Source organism: Periophthalmus magnuspinnatus, chromosome 5, assembly GCF_009829125.3.
Source record: "Periophthalmus magnuspinnatus isolate fPerMag1 chromosome 5, fPerMag1.2.pri, whole genome shotgun sequence".
Taxonomy (NCBI): domain Eukaryota; kingdom Metazoa; phylum Chordata; class Actinopteri; order Gobiiformes; family Gobiidae; genus Periophthalmus; species Periophthalmus magnuspinnatus.
In genome coordinates, this window is record NC_047130.1 from 24,473,949 (window position 1) to 24,490,711 (window position 16,763).

General features: G+C 38.3%; 5 protein-coding genes across 6 annotated transcripts in view; 2 read left to right on the forward strand and 3 right to left on the reverse strand.

The window, feature by feature from the left end:
• Nucleotides 1-16,763, reverse strand: part of ddi2 (DNA-damage inducible protein 2) — a 158,344-nt gene that overhangs the window by 82,318 nt on the left and 59,263 nt on the right. The gene's annotated exons all lie outside the window — the stretch shown is intronic.
• Nucleotides 70-5,253, forward strand: tardbpb (TAR DNA binding protein b). Of its 2 annotated transcripts, XR_008648692.1 has the most exons (6): nt 70-842; nt 1,393-1,556; nt 1,662-1,799; nt 2,186-2,356; nt 2,687-3,721; nt 4,378-5,253. XR_008648692.1 is itself a non-coding variant. In XM_033965967.2 (5 exons), exons 1-5 carry the CDS (start codon nt 602-604, stop codon nt 3,167-3,169), a joined length of 1,197 nt encoding a protein of 398 aa, XP_033821858.1. In that variant the 5' UTR covers nt 70-601; the 3' UTR covers nt 3,170-4,315. The 2 variants fall into 2 exon arrangements, 1 of the variants encoding a protein (XP_033821858.1); XM_033965967.2 differs by lacking the exon at nt 4,378-5,253 and having other exon boundaries at nt 2,687-4,315.
• Nucleotides 5,064-6,249, reverse strand: cenps (centromere protein S). Its single transcript, XM_033965970.2, has 5 exons — nt 6,154-6,249; nt 5,931-6,054; nt 5,655-5,688; nt 5,297-5,363; nt 5,064-5,225 (listed from the first exon to the last, which is right to left on the reverse strand). The coding sequence occupies exons 1-5, from the start codon at nt 6,181-6,183 to the stop codon at nt 5,121-5,123; spliced, it is 360 nt and encodes a 119-aa protein (XP_033821861.1). The 5' UTR covers nt 6,184-6,249; the 3' UTR covers nt 5,064-5,120.
• On the forward strand, nt 7,439-9,148 carry LOC117371566 (uncharacterized). Its single transcript, XM_033967267.2, has 5 exons — nt 7,439-7,485; nt 7,551-7,630; nt 8,200-8,330; nt 8,405-8,471; nt 9,046-9,148. The coding sequence occupies exons 1-5, from the start codon at nt 7,439-7,441 to the stop codon at nt 9,132-9,134; spliced, it is 414 nt and encodes a 137-aa protein (XP_033823158.1). The 3' UTR covers nt 9,135-9,148.
• On the reverse strand, nt 8,159-15,768 carry h6pd (hexose-6-phosphate dehydrogenase (glucose 1-dehydrogenase)). Its single transcript, XM_033965965.2, is given in 5 exon segments — nt 8,159-12,316; nt 13,892-14,161; nt 14,780-14,897; nt 15,120-15,611; nt 15,613-15,768. Coding segments are annotated over 5 exon segments (2,373 nt in total). The 5' UTR covers nt 15,754-15,768; the 3' UTR covers nt 8,159-10,964.

A 16,763-nucleotide genomic window follows, 5' to 3' on the forward strand; every position in this document is an offset into this window, starting at 1 on the left:
AATAGCTGCTTTATTTTATTTTGTTAAATTAATTCGCGCGCCGCCCAGATGATTGACGTACTTCCGGTTCGCTCGTGTAATGCCATTTTGATAGGCCTCGCGCGGTCGTGTCATTTTTGCCTCGTGGAGAAAGTATTTTTAATAACAGCGTGTTTACAGATTTGAGTTAATGACGCGACAGGCGCACAGCTGATGTTTTTGCACTTTGACAGCGCGTTTCTGTTTTTCTCGGTGATTTCTTGCCGTGTTGGATGTGTACTTTTCTAGCGCAGTTTTCTTTCGGAGGTACATTTGAACTGTTTACGACACAGACCTCCGTCCTGCGAACAAAGGAGCAACAAGGCCCGTGTTTTCGTCCAAGCGAAGCCTAAGTCGAGCATTGATTGTGGTGATTTTTCTTCCAAAAGTCACCACAACCTTGTTTTAAAGCGATCTTTTCATTTTGAGTCTTTATTGTATTGCTATTTACGTGTGACGAATTGAGTCCTGTTAGCCCTGTGCTAAGGTTAGCCGCCACTCTGGACTGACAGTGAGCTAACAGCTAACTTTAGCATTGTTTTGACTGGAGTTTTGACAAAGAGGACGCAAAGTGGAAAACAGAATGGCTGAAGTGTACATTCGTGTGGCTGAGGAGGAGAACGAAGAGCCGATGGAGATACCGTCCGAAGATGATGGTACGGTGCTGCTCTCCACGGTGGCCGCGCAGTTCCCCGGGGCGTGCGGCCTGCGGTTCAGGAGCCCCGTGTCCCAGTGCATGAGGGGAGTGCGCCTGGTGGAAGGGGTTCTGCACGCTCCCGAGAACGGATGGGGGAATATTGTGTACGTGGTCAACTATCCGAAAGGTGAGCATACGTTGAATCAGACCGAATATACACACAATAAAAAGCATATAGTTGATTGCTTATGGTTAGGCGCAAATAGAAACATGAATGGTTAGGCACGCCCCCTAAAGGACACCATTCATTCATCCAGTACGTCACATGCCAATTCATTGTTTTGTTCTTGAGTCAATTTTAATGCCGTTTCCTTTTAGATCAAATGTTATTCTGGATAGTTTTTTTGATCGTATATGTACATTTATTGACACGCAAATTTGAATTGTGTGAATTACACAATTTTTGTGTTTACAACAAAATTGAATTTAAGGCTCTATTTTCATGTATCGAAACTATTAATACTGACCGTCAAATGTGTAATAAACTGAACAATACAAGGAATTGCCATTTTACCCTTTTGTGTCAAGTAGGATCTTTGAGGTCATTTGAGTTGTAGAATTGTTTGTTATTAAAACCAGCAACACAAATAATTAGGATGTTTGAATTACCATAATATTTTCCAGTGCCAGCAGGAATAGTCCTAGTAAATGCTAATATATGATGTTATCATGTTTAGATAACAAGCGGAAAATGGACGAGACTGATGCTTCGTCTGCTGTAAAAATGAAGAGAGGAGACATGAAGACGTCTGACCTCATTGTTCTGGGTCTTCCCTGGAAAACCACAGAGCAGGACCTCAAGGACTACTTCAGCACATTTGGAGAGGTCATCATGGTTCAGGTGAGACCTGTGAAATAATGATCTTGGCTTATGTTATTTGTAAATACTAGAGATTGTATCCTATTATTTTTACTTTGTAATGTTTGACTTCTATACATTTATCAGGTTAAGCGTGAGAGGGGAGGTAACTCGAAAGGATTTGGATTCGTGAGATTTGCTGAATACGATGCACAAGAGAAGGTGATCTCCCAGCGGCACATGATTGATGGGAGATGGTGTGATTGCAAACATCCAAACTCTAAGGTAAATAATATGACAGTATCTGTGTGTTTACGTCCAACTTTCAATAAACCTATAATATTTAGACTTGATGGTTAAAAGTTTGGATAAATGTATCCGACAATGAACCTTCTTGTAACGTCTTGAAATGTAATATTATGTATTATTCGGGCTTTAAAATTGCTAACAAAATCCTTGCTTTTGTAGTTTCTGTTGTGTAACTTTTACATGTGTTTAGAAATGCTCCCAAAACCAGGGAGTTGTTGTAATGCATGGAAATTTGATGATTGATTGCTTTGGTTAAATCAGCACGAAGCAAACCAAAAATAGTCCTTGCATTGTAGTTTATTGATAGTGGTGATAAAACTGAGGCATGGATTGTAAATTGAACTCTCTTGATTCAATAACAGCAAGGTCCGGATGAGCCTCTGAGGAGCAGAAAGGTGTTTGTGGGTCGGTGCACAGAGGACATGACCACAGACGACCTGCGGCAGTTCTTCATGCAGTATGGAGAGGTCACCGACGTCTTCATTCCAAAGCCTTTCCGCGCTTTTGCATTTGTCACTTTCGCAGACGACCAGGTAAAGTAGCTGCTACGTAGCATTCAGATATTTCAACATATCTAATTAGATTCTTATAGCTGAATAAATTTATGCCAGAACTTGCCCCAAAACCTGGACAAAACAAATTTTATCTTCGACTAAAGTGTGCCTAAAACTACATCGGACTATATGGTCTACACTGCACAAGTGTGATTTTCAGAGCAAAACTATGATTTCATCAAAATTGAACTTTATCAGCATCAATACAACCTAAAAGATGTTTTGTGAGCCACTGATATAGGAACCAAAACGTGTGGTGGGTTATACGTGGTCTTATTTGTGCTAAAGTATTTATTTTCCCTCTTTCAGGTTGCCCAGTCTCTCTGTGGCGAGGACCTAATAATCAAAGGCGTCAGTGTTCATATTTCAAATGCTGAACCTAAACACGGCAATAGGCAGTTTGACCGCACGGCCCGTTTCGGCAACGGTTTTGCTGCTCAAGCGTTTGGTGGCAACCGCAGTGGGATAGGGAGCAGCACCAACAATAGCCTGGCAAATTTCGGTTCCTTCAACCTGAATCCTGCCATGATGGCGGCGGCGCTGCAGAGTAGTTGGGGAATGATGGGGATGTTGGCGAGTCAGCAGCAAACGTCCAACTCTGGGAACACCTCCAGTGGCACCAGCACCAATAGAGAACAGAACCAGTCATTCAATACAGGCAACAGCAACTACGGCAGCAGCTCAGCCAGTCTGGGCTGGGGTACAGGGTCTAACTCTACGACCGGAGGGAGTGGGTTTAGCTCAGGGTTTGGGTCCAGTATGGAGTCAAAGTCGTCTGGGTGGGGTATGTAAGTTAAGTGTTCATATGGTAAGTATTGTGAGAGAGAGTTTAGTTCTGGTGTAATGCGTATGTGAAACTTAACTTTTTGTGGAAGATGTTTTTGTACATTTGAGAAAAATGCTAAAGATTTAATTTAGAAAGTGTCGAAGTGATTGTTTATGAGGATGTCCGACTTAAGTGCTATTTTTGATGTCTCATTCGTTTGTGTGTATCCATTTCAACTGGATTCTCTAATGCATGTATTGTGAAATGTTATATAATCATTTGAAAATGCATGAATGTCTGTAGCTCACCATTATCTGGCATTTCATCTCCTATGAAGGCAATCTTGCATTGGGAAGAATCTGGTTGAAACGTAAATGTTTTAAGTGCAACTTTATTTGCAGTCAAGTTCTGGAAAAGCCTTGATTGAAAATCTCTTCTGCAGTTCACCTCTCTTCCATTTCCCTGCGAGGAAGCTCCTCTTTGGCAGCATTCTTGGGGTGATATCGCGTTCATTGTCCCTCTCCCATCTGTAAATGCTATGCCATCACAGAACTTCACTTCGCATGTTCTGAAAGACGGTGGGTGTTTTCACTTTTATCCACTTTTTTAAAAACAGAATGGAGAGAACTGCGCAGCTGACTGACATTTTAAGAACTGAGTGCGTTGCGGATGACTTGTGGCGAAGAGTGAAGCAATGAGTGAACGAACAGAGAGAGAGACGCGTGATACGGACTGGTTGTTTTTGTGCAGTGTACGAGCCCAAATCTGACTGCTTTGAGTGTGTGAGTGGAAGCTGCACATGCTACAAGCGCCTCCCCTAACATGGACATTTAATAATACTTCAAGATATTTTTTTTTACCTTTTGCAAGTTTTTCCTTACTATCAAGTATGTCGATCAAGTGCAGAAATATCAAATGTAGTGGAATGTTGTGCTGAATATTTGTATTGCTTATATTATCTGATTTGAATGGTGTGTGCTTTTTATGTTCTTGCCCTGATCTGTAAGTGTGTATTGATGTGGGTGACACCTGTTGAAGACACTGGGGACGCGAATGTTATCGTGTGCGAACGTGGAGTGGTGTGTCCAATGGCTCCCCGTAGCTCTGTTTTTGAGGTGTTGAAGAAAATGTCAAATGAAGGGAGTTGTTTAAATAAAGCTCATTTGAATATATGCTTATTAGTTGATATTACTTGAGTCAAATAAATACAATCTAATTCGATTCACATATCCAGGGACCTTGGGCTGTGCTGGTCGAGGTCTTGCCTGAAGGAGTCTGAAGGATGAAGATGGAAGTTCCCACACTTTGAGTGACATGGGGTAGTACCTGTCTCCTAACTGCTTTATGTGGCTTGTCCGTGATGCTGTGTGGTTATCCAGGCCTAGAGTTAAGAGTTTTTAGGTTTGTCAGTTGTATCAGTGTATCATTTCTTTTTAAAGGTGTACACTGTAACTTCTCTGATGAAGGGTGCAGTACAGGCTTGTCTCCATGGAGATGTTATTGCATCTCAGTATGTCGTATTTTTATTTTAAACCCCCAAACTTGAAAAACTTGCATTCACTGCTCCAAAAATCTGGCTTGTAACTTGGTTGTGTGCTACCACCCTGGTCGTCTCCATGGAGATATAAAATTCAACTGTGGAACCTTCCAAGCAAAGCGATAACCTTCCCATAGAGACAAACTTGCAGCAAGCCCTAAACCAAAAAAGTTACTAAGTTCACCTTTAAAAGCAACTCCAGCAATCTAAACTCCTGGACAGAAGTTAAGTCTACATGGTAGACAGTGCCTAAAATTTTAGTATTAACACAAAGCAATATTTATAGCATCTTTTCTACCTAATGCAGTAATAAAACAAGAATGTAGCTCCAATCTGAACCCAAAGTCCCCATGCAAAGAGTTGAGCAGAATAACCATGGGTAGTTTTTGTGTAAGTATTTTATTTACATGTTGAGGTGAGGTGTGCAGGGCTGCTTGTGCCTATAGTCCTTGGTCTCTGCTCTCCTCAGTGTCTTTACTTTTCCTCTTCCCAGTGCTCTTCTTTTCCTGGTTCAGTTCTTCACTTTTGTTCTGTATGTACATGGACTGAAGAATAAAGTTTGTGATTTCAAAATGTATTGTTTTATTTTTTTAATGTAATAAGTAAAATGACTTACTAGTGCTGTGCTGCGACGAGCTACAAGTTTGACATCATCTGCAGACACGGTGGTTCTTTTTGCATGTCTAAAAAGAGGGCTGAATTAGTTTAGTTTATATACATTTATCATTTACATGAATTTTATTATTATTTATTTATGATGTGATCATTCTTTAACATGTTCATTATAAGTACATAGAAGTGGGTGGAGATGGGTGGTAGGTGAAAACAAATTTGAGTCATCAAGCCTTGAAGGTAACATAATACAAGGTTACTCAATCATGCATGAATCAGAAGAAATGGGAGTGAATGTGGGATGAGGCAACAAACTGGTTAACAGCTCAGAAAACTGATTTTGAATGATATTGGATAGATACCTGGCAAATGCCTCCAAGTCTTTGGCAAAGATTTCTGAAAAGAAATATATTATTCAAAGATTTTATTTCTACACACTTTGGATCATTTCAAATAACATAACATTTAGTACTGGAGTTGATATATAAAACATTATCAGCTTTAATATATACAAGATAGATTCATTTCATTAATGCAATTTCACCGTTTATATGAAATATTAGGAGATGTTTAAATATTTATTGTTTTTATTATTACTACTATTATGACATTTTTGACCCTACATGCTGAATACTCACCACACTGTCTGAAAGTGGTCTCTGCTATGGCTGCGATGGTTTGTCGACTGAACTCTTTACTTTGGTCCTGTCCGATTTTCTGACACAGACGACCCACAGTGTAATGTACTGCTGCCTTCAACCTCTGTAATGTAAGGTAAAATAAGTTCCAATCCAACAAAGACAGTCATTTGAAGTAATGTAATTGAATTTACTGCTGCAAATGTCAACATAAAGCTCTCACCTGATGCGTCTCGTCTTTATCAAGGGACATGGCGTTACAAAATCAAGAAAAAGCTTAAATAGATGTGAAAGCAGCTGGAGTAACAATTTATACAGCAATGTAAGATAGAAAACAAGTAAAATGTTTAACGATTTCAAGACGTAATAAAAACAAAATGAATCTCGCGGCAAAAAACTGTCAACAAAGCGAGTTGGAGCGCCCCCTGGTGCTCCGGAGGGGTTGCACTGTTTCAATTTCATTGCCATCTTGTGGTTTAAAGTGGTAGTTTAGAAGGAAAAAGTACTGAAGGTGATGTATCACTTTAAGCCTCTGTGTAGCCTTGATATATATATATATATTTATTTTTTTTTTATTTCACTTGTAGGCCTACTACACATCGGCCAATATTTTTAGCATATTATTTATGACACATCTTTTACTATTACTTTTGTTGCTGCTTTTTTTTTTTTACTTGGCCTGTTTATTTATTTGTTATTTTTATTGTAATGTGTGAGTTACTCTGTCCACGTAGCCTTATTTCCCTTGTGGACCTAGTATTAAAAGTCAAAATTATTCTTTTAAAGGTCCAATATTACATGAAATGGATTCTTTTGAGTTTGTAGTCATATTTAATGGTGAAATTATGCAAATAATTCTAGTGAAGGTGTATGGAGTTTAAAAACACAGTGGAGCACTTCTTGTATTACCACATGACATCACAAGGTCGAAGTGTTTTGTGTTTGAGAGAAGAACTCAGCCTAAATATGCAGGTTTGTGTGTTAAACATGTGTGAATGAAACAAAACATAACTCCAGGTCTGTTTTTGATGAGGAAGCAACATTATGACATAGATCAGAAAATAGAGTAATATGGCCCCTTTAAGTTAGCCCATTTTGAAATTTGGAGTCTCAACCCAGAGTGAATTTAGACTTTTCATAAGCCTATCATTTTTATATAACTTATATGATAAAATATCAAGGCATAGTCTACTGAACAATACAAGGCTGTAGGCTATGCTTGGTCTGGTGGCTGCTGCATGGTGAAATACTACACCCACCTGCTGTACTGAAGCCGTGTGGCTTTAGAGTGGATTACAATGGACACTTATGTTACAAAAGAGTAAGACAAGAATATCCATGTTTCTTTACTTGTTAATTTTTATGGCATATTTTGGCTGCAGGCAGATACCGAGAAGTCAGAGGTTCAAATTGTAAGTCTCTTTCTTTATTGTTTTTTTCTAACAATAAAACACTTAGGCCTTTGTAATTTATTATTATGCCAATTTTACAGCCAAATTGTCAATGTCATGTTCACTACACTCGTCCTGGGACCTCAGGTCTATGTGCTGATCAGGTAATTAAATGTCTCATTTTATTCTCTACATTCTGCTTTCTTTAAGTCTTATTGTATTTATGTAGACCCAAGTCCTCCAGATACTGCAGAGAGCCTCTCCTGAATAACCTCTCAGCTTCTATCATACTGTCCTGCATAGCTACAGGTAAATATGATAAACACAATTCTATTGATTATTTCATTCATTCATTATTGTAAAATGTTATGGTCACAATTATTCAACCACACAGAAACAGCATTATAAGGTGTCATTACCCTTTGGTTAAACAGTAGGCCTACACAATAAATAAATAAATTCATTAATTTAAAAAAGGTTGTCTTTTTCCATTTAAATATGATTTGCTTTGTAAAAAAGGTTACATAATACTCTCTTCAAACAAGCTCAACATGTTTTTGTCCTTGTATATAAATACTGAGATCTGAAACAAGGTGCATAAATGTTTATGTTTAGAGCTAAATGCATTTAGCCCATGATCAAATCAAATCAATTCATAACAGATACATAACTGAACTTCCCATCATCATCATTTTATCATCGTCTTATCTGTACTAAACTAGGATAGATTATTACTCCACAACATTAACCTACAAATGTGGGCTTAAGGAACAGGCTTAAAGAGATATGTTTTAACATAGTTCAAATCAGTCATCAGCAGACACAAAATATTAATTTCCATATTTATTCATGTTTTTTGTGTATTTATTCATAAACAGGTTTTTCAGTTGTATTTACGTTGTTGGATCCAGTTCCTTTAAGTGTGTGGAGGTGTTATTACATGTTTGGTCTTCTGTCGTTTGGCCACGGACTAAGCACTGTCATATTAACCTCGACGGCATCATCATGTGTACGTGAAATACTAGTATATCATCTTTTAATATGATTTGGATTTGATCAAAAGTTAACAGTGTCTCTTCATAGGCCAAGACCACCCCTGAGTTGTACTACATGTCCTTGGTACTGACTGTGGCATGTGTCATAAGCACAGGTCAGATCCCCATGAACAGGTTTGAGATTGGTTTTTTTTCTTTTTTTTTTTTTTTTTTTTTTTTTTCAAAGGTCACTAACTTTTTGGTAGCATGTCGGTCCCCTGGAGTTATTTACTGATATGTAATGTTCCACAGTATGGCATTCAACGTGTCTATATTGTATTTAATCAATAACCAGTGTTTTTATTGTAAGCAGACTTGCATATCTACAGATTTGACCATCATCTGCTTGTCTCCATGAAGGTAGATAAGTTATACCATACTGTGGAACATTCTATGCAAAGCAGCAGTCTCTATGGAGATGGGCAGACCGTCCTCCAGAAATGTTACATAGTGTACCTTTAAAATAAATATTCAGTTCATAGTGCACTTGCTGTAAATCAAAACAAATGAATAAAGAAGTAATTTTTTTTTAAAAATATATATATAGAGCCAAATTCAAAGTTACAATTATGCTCATGGATTTAATGTATTTTCTTGTTTTCCGAGCGTTTTTTGCATGTTCCATCCTTTTGTTATCTGATATTTGACAGCACATATTTAACCTTAGCTCAACCCTGTGTTTCCGTTCAGGATTTTTCGTGGTGAAATGTGCTTTGTGGCTGATCAACAGGCTTGACGAGGACAGCGAACAGGAAGTCACCTCGGCTGCACCGCCCTGAAACCATAGAAACACGATCCTCCGTATTAAGCTTTAATGCAGTCGCCATGCCACCACACACCGTAACTTCAAACCATGGGAACAGAAAAAAAAGGAAAGGAACTTAATCCTTCTCACGTTTTGATCTTCACTAGACAGAAGCAGCTGTTTTTTATTAGGTTTATGAACCGAAATGTGAACTGGGAGTAAATAACGTAACACAGAAGCTGAACTGATCAAAATTAATCTTGTGATAATGTTGAAACCATTGTTGAAACATGAGAATGAAAACGGTTACAGTTCATTGTGACAGCATAATTACATTCCAGCTGGTACATTTGTGCATATAAGCCAGAGCTGGTTAGTGATGCCTTTGAACTCGGAAGTCTATCGGAAAAATGAAGGGAAAATCTACTTCCGGAACCAGAGCGGACTTCGAAGTGACTGTTGAGCTTAATAGCAGTTCTTGTAAAAACAATACTTGCATTTGAGTAATATTATTGAGTTGTTATTCTTCCACTTCTCCTTACTAGTGTATTCACAGTAGAAATATTCTTTGCAACGATTATTCTCTACTGGTGGATTGTGTCCTTATTTAGATCACAGTGAGGTTGAGCTAGAGTTTGTTCCAAATGTTAAGACCATAGCAGTTGTACAAAAAAAGTGTAATTTTAAAATATCTTTGGTCCTTTGGTCACAATAAAGCACTCATGGAAAGCACTTAGGGATCAACACTACACCACTGCTGCATGGCTCTTGTGAAAAAACTATGTAAAAAGTCACAGTTTGTAAAAGATAGTCATTTTGCATTATATAAAAGTCAAAGATTACACAGAAATTGTATGCATATATAAAAATACACACAACTTCCTGAGATTTAAAGAGCACCCACATCTGTTTTGTTCCTTTTATGTTTTACGAGGCCATATGTTCAAACAATCATTTAGCACTCTTTACTCAAACCCCTGTCTCAACCATAAAAACTCCACAAGCACTCTCACTCTGTAAAATATATTCATTTGTCAAATCCACTGCAAAACTGCCATTTGGAGCAATATCAAAGTAGTGTTTAGTGACATGGGACATGTGGATAATTGAGTTTACTGTCCAATAAAAGCACAAGCTCTGAGTTCTTTGGAAATGTGAATAAATTACCTACAAACATCTGTTTTAAAAAATAATAAACTTTAAATTGGTCCAAAATACAGTATGTTTCTTTTTATCACTTCATCCAGCACCTCATTTGCTTTAATAAAATATTTTTTGGGGATTCAATGTATTTGTTGTTCATAGCTCAATGGGCATAAGTTGGGCGTTGGTTTCTGAGTAGATTATGGCTTTAGGATGGTACGCTAAAACCTACCAAAACCTACCAATACTGTGATGATTTGCAATAAGACCTGGTAATGACACATTTATAAAACGGTTTAACTATAAACACAAAAAACTCCTGGTCAACTGGCCAAATAAGTATATTCAAACTAAGAATATATCGGCACCAGTTTTCCATTGTCAGTAGTAAAATTGTTTCTCTCACAGCAGGTTATTTTCTTGAGTACATTCAAAGGTGCACTATGTAACTTTTCTGTGAAGCCCTACACCTGCTAGTCTCTATGGAGATGGCCAAAGTAATCATCTCCACAAAAACTAGCAGACAATGCCACCAGGACAAGTTACAGAGAGGCAACCACATTCACAGTGAGAATGCAACGTTTGGGGCAATAAAAACATTTGTAATTGAATGCAAGTTTCATCCCAAACTGTGGAACGTTCCAGGCAAAGCAGCATCTGGTGACCCTCCGAAACAAAAGTTACATTGTGCACCTTTAACATCTATGTACATTTCCAATATCTACCCTAACAGTGCCTCATAGTCTATGTACCAGAGCACATTGCCATTGTCTGGTTTCACCCAAGTCACGGGCCACTGCGCCGTCTCCTCTTTCACTCTGCTCATCTGTATCACTGCCTCGTGTTTGTATTTTCCTATGATTAAAATGCCAACTTTCTGTGCTTGGTTTATGGCATTAAAAGTTAGGCTCATTCTCTGATGAGGTTTGACTGGGCTTTCTGTAAAAACAACTAAATTTTTCCCATGATGCTCTGGCTTAACTCCTGGAAATAGAGAGGCTATGTGGCCGTCATAACCAACGCCTAATAACACAAAATGAAATCTAGAGGCATTGACGAATTTTTTGATCTCTTCTTCATACAGCCACGTTCCTTTGTCTTCTTCCACGCACAGGCGCTGGTTTAGCTGAACGGGCATTGGGTGTATGTTATAATATGGTATCTTTACATGTTGGAGTAGGTTGTCATGGAGGCTATAAAAATTTGATTCCGGTTCGTTTAGAGGTACGCAACGTTCGTCCACCATCCAAATGTGCGTATCTCGCCACGGAAACGCAAAGTGGTGCAAAGCCAGTCTGTGGAATAGTGCCAATGGAGACGCCCCGCCCGATAAAGCTAAATGAAAAACTCCACCTTCAAGTATAGCTTTCTCCGCTGCTTCTTCTATGTCTGATGCTAGCTTTTCAATTAGCTCCTCCGTCCATCCCGAGACCATTTCATCATTTCGAAATTTGCCCTGCATGACTTGGAAATGATTTGCAGTTTGACCACCCATCTGATTATCGCCGATTAGAACAACTTCATTGATATAGCTCAAGTCTCTTCCTTTGAGTAAGATATCAAGCATGTCATTGTTTGCAGCGCCCCCTGGATAAATTCGTGGGAATGTGTTGGTGATGCTAGTTAAAAGTGGGGTCCAAAAATCCCAAGAGGCTAGAAGATTTTCCGTACTGACAAAACAATTTTGCTGTCCCGCAAATATACGAGAAATCAACTCCGTGTAGGATTCCTTTTGCACTTTTGGTGTTTGCACGTAATAGTCTGAAATAGGCAAACCTAGAACTGTAACATTTTTATCTTTATGTTCAGTTACTTCTTTCCAGTCGCTGTCAATAACACTTGGTTTGAATAGATTTTTGCTCACAAGGATTGCGGGGTAATTCAAGTTGCCATGTCCAAAGTAGAATATTATCTGTTTGGGTTTGCAGTGGACACTATTTTGATTTTGGAGACAGAAAACGTTGTCCTTAAAAAGCACCCGAGCATATCCCACTCGCTCGTCCAACTGTTTTCCTGAGATCATGAGGATTGGGACGTCTTCGTATTGGCTCTCGTCGATATGGGCCAGGACAGCTGAAACACAGATCAAATTTAGGATTGGGCAAAAACAAAACATCAAAATATAATCTTATATAGTGAAAATATAATCTTATATAGTGCTTTGTTAAGTCAATTGCCCCTACGACCGCCATCGATCACACACACACACTCAAGCACACACACTGCTTACATGTGTGTGAGTGTGTATGTAGGTGTCTGCCTAAGGACATGACAAAATGCATCTTTTTACACCTCACTGTTTTTCATTTTGTATTTTTTTGTTTGTTTTGTTCTATTAAATCAGTTTGATACAAAATATATAAATAGGCTACTTCAATTATTAAAAATTAATCAGATCAGTTTGCAGTTTATCAGTAATATTCTTAAATGTGCCTGTAAATGAGGTTGAAGCTGAGGTTCAAGTATCACACAAAGTCAACTGTAAAATCAACCACAAAAGCACCAAAACACCCCTTTGTAATCATTTCTTTGTGCATATTTTTAAATAGTTTTCTTATTGTAGAGACGACATGTATTCAGAATCTTCAGAATCAAGAGTAATTCTTTTTAAACACAATCGTTAGACCACTATCACGTGTGACATTTGAGTGAATAAACTGCATTGTAATCTCATATCTTTTGTCTTCTTCCACAGCTGACAGATGGCAACATGCAAATAATTTCCAATGAAAAGTAAACTCATTGATATTGTGTTATAAAGAAAAGCAAATAAAAGACGGTTCCTGTCACCAGGATCCAGGCATGCAACAGAGACACACCCTTAGTCACTAATGAATCATGAATGACTATTATCAAGGATAAAAACTGAAGCTGTTTTGAATTTAGAAGTTGCGAGCTGCATAGTGTTTTGCTGATTTTTAAGCCAGATGCCCTGTCTCAACAGTCTGTACATTACTGTGACTGGAACAGACAATTACATTGAAGAGTTTTATCCATAGACACAATTAATAAAAAATGAATAAATGTCAGATAATGTTATGGAAGTTCTAGAAAACCATTTACCATTTTTTGGACACCGAAATTTAAATTTGAGTTGATGTAAACACTTAATCTGTGTTTTTCCCATTAAAAATATATTTTGTTTTAGATTGTTAGTTGCTCTGGTCTAAACTTCTCATCATTATGAAACCCATACTGCCTAAAGCCAATTCACTGTATTCCAGAAGTTGCTGCGCCGCCATCATCATTTGGGTTGTATTATTTTGCATGGAGCTGCTGATCTTGACAGAAAATAATTTCTATATGAATTACAAAACCATTTTAAAGCCTCCCAGAGAATTGGTGCAGTATTGACTTGTTGATGAGCAAAAACATTGAACATTTTAGATAAATGAACCTTTATGTCATATTTTAGCAGCAAAAACTTTCTCAAATTCTTAATTTTAAATTAATGGGATTCACTTAAGCAAAAGTGCCACCACAGCCACAAATGCGGTTTAGAAGCATTTAGAGGCAAAAGGGGGCGAGGTGGAATAAGACTCTGGTTATCTTTTGTATATCTTATGTATGATGTCATTGGGATGTGTATTGTACCAATGTCCTTGCCTGTTTGGACATATAGATATTCCCATTTAAAGTGCTACAGACCTGCAAACGTGGGAGTCAGACTGACATGGTCCTTGGTTTTGTTGAGCTCTTGTTGCACCTCTCTCTGGTAGGACTGGTACTGCCCGATCACCGCCTGGTTCTTACTCAGGGGTAGCAAAGACGTGAATATGTTCAGTTTGTTGGTGAGCGCCTCCTGGCTGTTGCTCAGATTTTGAGGCAGTCTCATCGTTAACAGGGTCATGACCTCTGTGAGATGGTTCTGCAGCACGTCTCTGATCACTCCATACTGGTCATAGAATGCAATACGACCTGTTTTGAATAAATGCAGGTGAGTGACAGAAGAGGTAAGAGATAAAACATAAGTGAAAACTAAAAGCTACAAATGCAGGGCAATACGCAATAACTCAAATATGCATGAATCAACAAAAACAGATAGATGACAATAGATAACAATTTAATTTTGATCACAATTCATATACTTTGTCTTTATACATGCCAGTAAGAGTAACCATATAATGGGACCAAATTTTATTCAAGATTTTTTTGGCACAGCCCTCTTTCTCCATTATTTATTTTACTATAGAATTGAAGACAAACATTCATCTATTCTAGCTATTCTACCCATTTTTCCAATCGTATCCAACAAGTTTTACAAAATCTCACATTTTTATATAGTAAAGCACCTTCTCAAAGTGCTTTACATCAACGAACCACTCACCCATTCATTCATCACACATCACACATTCATACATTCATGTACGCAGATACTGGGAGCGAGATGGGTTAAGTGTCTTGCCCAAAGACACAGCAACAATATTCATCTGTGAGAGTTGGAATTATAAAGCCAACCTGTGGGTCAGTGGAAAAACACTACCAACTGAGCTACTGTCACCCCTGCAAGTCCAAAGAAATCAACTGCATTTATACCTTTAACATCAAGTGTTTCTTTTAGAACGATCTCCACTCTCTCAAGGAAATATTTATTCCACATTGGGTCGAGGTGCTTCTTGTTCTGCACCCTGAACTGAAGTATGTTTGCAACCACCTTCACAGGAAAACACGGAAAAAGAATAAAATAAGTAATCAAATCCTACTTTTCATTGATCAAACACCAATACAATGCAAGATAGATATGTTTAATGCCAAACTGTGAAACATTCCAGGTCATAACATCTCTATAGAGACAAGCAGGAGGCCGATGTAATGACTGCATTTTGCCAATTTATATTTTCGCATACAGTGACTTCAGAATTGCACATAACTTTACCTGTTTTCCCAAGTAGTGGTCGATTCTATACATTTCCTCATCCTTTAGCGAGGTTCCCAGTTGTGTTGCTAGAACTTGTGCACTTTTAAAATCATGTCCAAAAGGTTTTTCCAGGACCACTCGTAGCCATGCCCCGTTTGGCGGTCTACAGCTACTATTGATCCTGTCTGCGATCTCTGCATAGGCAAAAGCAGGCACTGACAGGTAGAACAGTCTCCCTGCTTCCACCATGCCCTCTTGTTGCAGGTGTTTTTGAATGCTTTTAGACAGATCTTGGTAATCTTCTAGAGTCGTAAGTTGCTTGTATTTCGACACACGCAAAAACTGTTCTTTAAGTATGGCACAGCGCTCTTTTGAAACATCTTTTGGGCAGTTTAAGGCCTTTAAAATTTGGAAAAGCACAGGAGTGGACTTGTTGGCAGGTGACAGTCCTCCACCATAGAAGGAAAAACTGTGTCCGCTGCTGACTTGGTTTATGTAGAGTTCGAAAAAAACCCTGCCACAGATATTTGCGGGCCAGGTCTCCAGTGCCCCCCAGGATCACCACAGACACGTGCCCATGTTTGTGAGCATTGTCCTGGGCAGCGGTCGCACACAGCGGGGCCAGCAGCATCAGCAGTACACACAGGAACATGCTCTGAGTTTAAAACATCCAACTACCTGAGGAGAGGAGAGGAAGAGAGAGTAGTTATAAGATAATTCTGTATAACATGACTAATATTCTTACAGCTAGGGATGGGACTATAAACAATCACACAGGGATGACTATAATTGTTCATGGCACATTTTGTATTATAATTGCAAACAAAAGCCACTAAACCACCAGTTTGTGAGGACAAAATCTACTAATCCATGATGTTCTCTTCTAACTCACTGTTCTTTTTACTTATCCTGAAGGCTGTTTCCCTCCACAATCAGACTGCTCTGAGACTGCCTGGCTCTTCCCTACTACTACTACGACTACTCAAAATGTTATATTGCCCCTACGGTGTAAATAAAGTTATTTGATCGATTGGTTAAACTTGCTTGTCATACAGTCAATCAAAGAAACATATTGGCTTAAACTTAAAAGTCGCAGATTGCCACAAATATACAGAGAAATTAGTAAGACCAGTTCACTATTTTCAAAGAAAAAACAGTTCACTATTTTCAAAGAAAAACATTAATCTGTAGTTTCCTTTTTTCTCTTTCTTTTCGTTTCATCTGCCCTCATTAAACAGTTACTGTTTTCAACTTTCAACTTTGTAAATATAACAACATATAAGGTTGTTGAATGAGGGACCATTTTAAACATAACTTATTGTAACTATGCAAGCACCAATGCATCACCTTTATACACTGACAAATATACAAATTACTATGAAACCTTGGAAATATTTACTCAGTAAATATTCCAAGTCCAAACTATACAATAAAAACAATAAAATATAGTGAAAATACCTATAGAAGTCTTCTCTTGGGATCTGCTCTTACGTCCACATATGCACAGCTGTGTAACTGTCATTTGTGTGCTGACTGAAGTATATTAAATGGAGAATATTAGACTTTGAACTTTCCCCGAGGACCCTGTCTCAATACAAGGACTGTACTGTTGATAGGGGAGTCTGCAGCTCATGGAGTGATTTGGTAAGGTCCTAAAATAAC

What these genes read in the sequence shown, in the direction of transcription:
- tardbpb (XM_033965967.2), top strand. Translation starts at nt 602, where the DNA reads ATGGCTGAAGTGTACATTCGTGTGGCTGAGGAGGAGAACGAAGAGCCG. An exon ending in CGTGGTCAACTATCCGAAAG is followed by an intron (nt 843 to 1,392) that starts GTGAGCATACGT and finishes TATCATGTTTAG; the next exon opens with ATAACAAGCGGAAAATGGAC. An exon ending in GAGAGGTCATCATGGTTCAG is followed by an intron (nt 1,557 to 1,661) that starts GTGAGACCTGTG and finishes TACATTTATCAG; the next exon opens with GTTAAGCGTGAGAGGGGAGG.
- LOC117371566 (XM_033967267.2), top strand. Translation starts at nt 7,439, where the DNA reads ATGTTCACTACACTCGTCCTGGGACCTCAGGTCTATGTGCTGATCAG. An exon ending in ACTGTCCTGCATAGCTACAG is followed by an intron (nt 7,631 to 8,199) that starts GTAAATATGATA and finishes ATTCATAAACAG; the next exon opens with GTTTTTCAGTTGTATTTACG. An exon ending in GGCATGTGTCATAAGCACAG is followed by an intron (nt 8,472 to 9,045) that starts GTCAGATCCCCA and finishes GTTTCCGTTCAG; the next exon opens with GATTTTTCGTGGTGAAATGT.
- cenps (XM_033965970.2), bottom strand. Translation starts at nt 6,183, where the DNA reads ATGTCCCTTGATAAAGACGAGACGCATCAG. An exon ending in ATAAAGACGAGACGCATCAG is followed by an intron (nt 6,055 to 6,153) that starts GTGAGAGCTTTA and finishes CTTACATTACAG; the next exon opens with AGGTTGAAGGCAGCAGTACA. An exon ending in GACTTGGAGGCATTTGCCAG is followed by an intron (nt 5,364 to 5,654) that starts GTATCTATCCAA and finishes CCCTCTTTTTAG; the next exon opens with ACATGCAAAAAGAACCACCG.